The sequence below is a fragment of the Arachis ipaensis genome, chromosome B9 (genome assembly GCF_059453495.1).
Source record: "Arachis ipaensis isolate K30076 ecotype BB chromosome B9, ASM5945349v1, whole genome shotgun sequence".
Lineage (NCBI taxonomy): Eukaryota > Viridiplantae > Streptophyta > Magnoliopsida > Fabales > Fabaceae > Arachis > Arachis ipaensis.
Window position 1 is genome coordinate 143436348 of NC_142444.1, and position 5233 is coordinate 143441580.

A 5233-nucleotide genomic window follows, 5' to 3' on the forward strand; every position below is an offset into this window, starting at 1 on the left:
CATGTCTCCGACTCGGTCTGCGAAGCTAAGGATGGTCGGAGAATATTTACATACAAAATATATAACCTTTAGCCCAAAAGTACATGTTTTAAAAGCCCTAGTTCTCCATAAAACCTCTAAGAGGTACAAAAGTAAAGTAGTTATATACACAATAGGAGAAGCTATATATATATATATATATATATATATATATATATATATATATATATATATATATATGTATATCCAAACATAAAAAGGAAAACCCCAAAATAAACCACTTCGCTGCGGAAGCTCTAGATGCCTACCGAGGTGCCTCTCAACCTGCATCTGAAAAACAATAACATAGTATGGAATGAGAACCGGGGGATTCTCAGCATGGTGAAGGTGCCACGCATATAAGATATAAGGTCCTAGGAATGCCAGAGGCAATCCTAGAACTCCGATACTCAGATTATAAAACTTAAAACTTGAAGGATTAACATGGTAACCATAGGCAGGATAGTTATCTAAGGTTGCCTAAACTTAACCAAAACTCTAATCAAGAGCCTCAAGTCTCCACCTTCCTCTAATCCTCCAAACTCCAGTAGAATCACAGAAATAGACAAAGCAGGCACAAATAGAATACAGATATAGCAAATAGAACATATATCATATTATAATCACTTAGACATTCCACATTAATGCACAAGCAAGCAATTCAAATAATATGCACATAATGCATGCCTGTCCTATGGCTGTTGATATCAACTGTCGGTTACTTAGCCAGCCCGACATGTCCTGGTAGCTAACCGTGGATAGAACACCCCAACACAGGACATGTATTACTCGTCCACCCATGCCGGTGTTTCACCAAAACCGGAGTAGGCATTACTTGTCCACCCAAGCAGGTGCCACATCCTTAACCCGGATAGGGATTACTCGTCTATGCACAGGCTAGGACTCGAATAGGAATTACTCGTCTATTCTCGGATAGGAATTGCTGGTCTACCCTCGACATTACACATCGGATAGGAATTACTCGTCTATACTCACAAACATAGCTCGGATAGGAATTACTCGTCTACCTTAGCAGTCATAACTCAACATCTCAAAATAATCCATAATTAGACTTTGTTCTCATCATTAATCATATCTTAATATCTCAAACTCACAATCATAGCTTGGATAGGAATTACTCGTCCATCCTTACAATCACAACTCATCACTATCACTTCAATCATTATCAACATAGCCTTCATTTATAATAATCTCAACACTCCGCACTTCTCATTCATAATCATCACATCTCAAGCTCTCTTCATTCCCAAGTTACCAACCCTTCATAGCTTGATCCCTCTACTATGTTTACAACTAAGATTTAAGGTCTAAAAGAGTGAAAATAGAGGTTTAGAGGTTCAAAATTTAGCTTTAAAACACAAAACTTAGGTTTGCTAAAACAGCCGCCACGCGTACGCGTGGGCGTACATTTTTACTTCCTCGCGTACGCAAGCTCCTTGCTCGCGTACGCGAGATGTTCAGCCCGAAAAGGTTGGTCGCATCGCGTGCAGGTGGCTGCGTACGCGAGTTATGCAGAACTGCAAAAATGCTGAATGCTGCAGAATTTTCAGCTTTGCACTCCAAACTTCTGACGCGCATAACTTTTTTGTTTTAAGACATTTTTCATTCGTTCTTTGAACGGCGTAAACTTCACGGACCAATTTTCATATAAAATAAGTTTTAAATAATTTTGGGATCCGGAATTCAAGTTATGGCTCGCCGAAGTTTGGCCAAAAAATAAGATTTTCACAAAATGCTCAAACCTCTATTTTACCAAAATGATACCTCATTAAACACCAATCCCTCACTCATCAATCCTTTAGTTACCTAAAATACCAATACTTTCTTATCAATTCAATATGAAATTCACCATGTTCATATATATATAATAATAATAATTTTACCAACTCAACTACACCACAATCATTTCAACACAAATTATAATCGCACAATATCACATATCTCCATTAGCTCCACACATATCAACATTCAAAATTATATAAACCATTCAACAATCCTCATGAATTTTTGACCAATTTCAACCACAAATCATCAATCTTTTTCCTCTAAATACATATACATACACATATCACAACTTCTCATCCTAGCCAACTAATTCATTTTAATTCATTAACATCCATATTAACTTTAAAATTTATGTCATGTATCCATTAACATACATTATACACAAATTCAACTTATTCTACTGTCAACTAGCCTAAATTTTCACAGAACATTATATATTAAATACTAGAAACCTAAACTATACCTTGGCCGATTTTCACGTATTTTCCCAAAGCAACCCACAAGCCTTCCTCACCACAAATTCAGCTTCCCAAGCTTCCGATCAAGCCCCTATTGCTTTCAATTTTTGCTTCTTATCACATATATACATACACTTAACACAATTTTCACATATACATACCCGAATTGAATCCTCAACACACTAAATCAAAGAATTGACTAAGGTTAATGATCCTCACTGTGTATGTACTTTAATTAAGCCAAAACTCACCAATTTCTCAAGTCAATTTCATCCTAAAACATCAAATTAACCAAAATCTCAATTCCCCAAACCTTGACATTTTTCGAATTGAAGAGGAGAGAATAGGAACTGGAAATATGATTTTCTCACCTTATAACTTACTGGGCTTTGTAGAGCTCGTCACTGCTGACGCGTAGCCGCAAACGGTGCGGCGATCGAAGCGAAAAGTTATGGTAGATTTAATGGAAGACAAGGGTTTTGGAACTTACCCCATGTTCTTCCCCCTTCTTATCATCCCCAGCGTGTTATGCATACTGAAAGGGGAGGATATGAGCTTCAGCTCATATGTTTAGTGAATTAGTTGGGCCCACGGATTCGGTTTGGACTCAGTTTGACTGGTTCGACCTGTTTAGTCCATTTTTGGACTAAATTCTTTAGAATTAGTGTCAAAATTCTCGTTTTAATTCGTTCTATCTTATTTTATTATAAAATTTTTATTTCTAATTTTCTATATTAAAATTTAATTTATTAGTTAATTATTTACTAATTTAACAGGGTTTACATTTCACACCTTGTCGACTCATCAGTAGGAGACAAACCTCAAACAAAATAAGAACTCAAAGTTCAGCACCACACTAGCTACTTAGCTAGCTAACTTGTAGTCTCAAAGCCAAGACTTAACATTTCTGTCAAAGATGCCTGACCCATATGTTGACTTAAAGATCACAATTAACAATGGAAGCTGCAACCAAATGTATAAAGTGACTGGAACGAAGGCAAGCAGGGTGACGGGAATGACAATCCATGATCGGCCTCGGAGCATCAGGAAAAGAGCAGCACAAAAGGCAGCCATCATGGTTGCAAGAGAGATGAACATGGTAGAAAGACCTATTATCAACTTTGTAGGCAGTGACTTGAGAAAATCATCTTCTGCATAGCGAGAAGTAAGGAGCCCCAGAAACATAAGCAGTGAAGTTGTGGAAGAGAAGAGTGACAATGCATCTAATATTATAAACAACATAAATAGGTTTTTATGCAAAAATATTGGGTATCCCTTGTTCTAGTCATTGCCACCAGGAACTGTGAAAGCAGCAGCAAAAGTTATCGTAGCTACAAGGGCTGCAACAACACTACAAGAACTAGCTGTTTCTTTGGTCCATTTCTCACCTTCTTTCACCAAATCCTTATGTTCTGTCGTGAATACCTTTCTAGCTGTCATGCCTTCACTGTTTAAACGTTCCTTTGTCACAGGTGGCGTAATACTCTCAACTTCCTACACATATATGTACATACATATCAAGCTAAGTGTGGTGTGGCTAGGTAACAAGTAATCTTTCAAGAAACTCTGTTAAAATGTTAACATTTGTTATTGTGTATTGTTATAGTGATAGTAATGTAAAATAGCTTATTTGTTAATTAGTTGGAGCAGCTAGTAAAAAAAAATAGAAATATTTGATAATAAAAAAAATTAATAAAAAATAGTCAAAATTTATTTTATTTAATATTCATTAATTTTAACAATAATAATTAATAAATATTAAATAAAATAAATTTTAATTTTTTTATCTCCAAAAAAAAATCATTTCAAAGGGTTTTTGAAAGAAAAAATAAGACTCTTATACGTGTGTTATAATTAATTTTAACAATAATAATTAATAAATATTCAATGCCTCAAGTTTTCCCTTCCAATTAGATTTTGATTTGATCTAATTTCACAAATTTATGATACTAATAATCAATTAAAACTCTTATACGTGTGTTATAGTATTATTTATCATGTCACGTTAATAAATTTTGGTACCGTCAATAAAAAAAAGACAAAAAAAGTAACATAATTAATTTAAAATTTTTGAAATACAAATTTGATTAAAAAAAATTTTAAAAACTAATTTATAGAACGAATAATCTTTCAAGACGAATTTGGTCCTTTTTCCCTTAATAACAATTAGGTTATTGAACTTTACTCATGGAGCAAATTAATTTTTATTTCGTAAAACAATATACCTTAAACCATTGGAGTTCTCTTTGCATTTGTAAAAGCGCTCCAGGGATAGGAGTAAGCTGTGGGGGTGGAGCTTGCAATGCAGCCATATGAAGCAAAGAATTGCGATCTCTGTCTGTGGATGTTAAGAATAAGGACTTCATAGTAAGGCCATGCATAAGATTGTAAACTTGTGCTTGGCGATTCTGAACGGCAACAGAAAATAATGACCTTCTATCTTCATTGCTGGTCCACAAAAGGGAAAAGTGTGCCTTTAATGCCTCCACAATGAACCCAACATTCCCTCGTTCTGCTGCGATAATCACCGCATTTCTTATTTCACTCTCATCGATTGCTTCGTCATTGAAAGGAGATATTGCATTACATGAAGCGCGAAGCAGTGCAAGATATTGCTCTTCACCTGCTGTATGTATAAAAGATTCTTTTTAATATCCATATATTTTGATGCCACATCGTTAGACACTTATTCCTAAACAAGGAGTGCTTTACTTTTTGGATTTTTTATGTGTAAATAAAATAAAAATAATATTTACGATATATTATGGCATGTTCAGAAAGAATTATATCATTAAACACTAGATACGCGTGGTTTCGTTTCCGAGCTGGAGACCTCCCCGCGTTCCAGGCCGGCTCCTCTCCCAGGTGGCACCTCTCCTCCAGCGTGGCAACCCCACCTCAACGCGCATGTGCTTCCCTCTGTTTCCGCCGATCAGCTGTCTCTTCTCCAT

At 35.6% G+C, this 5233-nt stretch overlaps 1 protein-coding gene across 1 annotated transcript; it reads right to left on the reverse strand.

The window, feature by feature from the left end:
• Positions 1–3563: 3563 nt before the first annotated feature.
• Positions 3564–5233, reverse strand: LOC148546639 (uncharacterized). Its single transcript, XM_088499277.1, has 3 exons — positions 5116–5233; positions 4508–4905; positions 3564–3776 (listed from the first exon to the last, which is right to left on the reverse strand). Exons 1-3 carry the CDS (start codon positions 5231–5233, stop codon positions 3564–3566), a joined length of 729 nt encoding a protein of 242 aa, XP_088355403.1.

Bases quoted from the DNA above. Each gene is read 5' to 3' on its own strand.
- LOC148546639 (XM_088499277.1), bottom strand. From the start codon at position 5,233: ATGGAGAAGAGACAGCTGATCGGCGGAAACAGAGGGAAGCACATGCGC. The intron at 4,906-5,115 runs GTCTCCAGCTCG...TACATACAGCAG, and splicing joins CCGGCCTGGAACGCGGGGAG to GTGAAGAGCAATATCTTGCA. The intron at 3,777-4,507 runs GTATATTGTTTT...ATATATGTGTAG, and splicing joins GAGAACTCCAATGGTTTAAG to GAAGTTGAGAGTATTACGCC.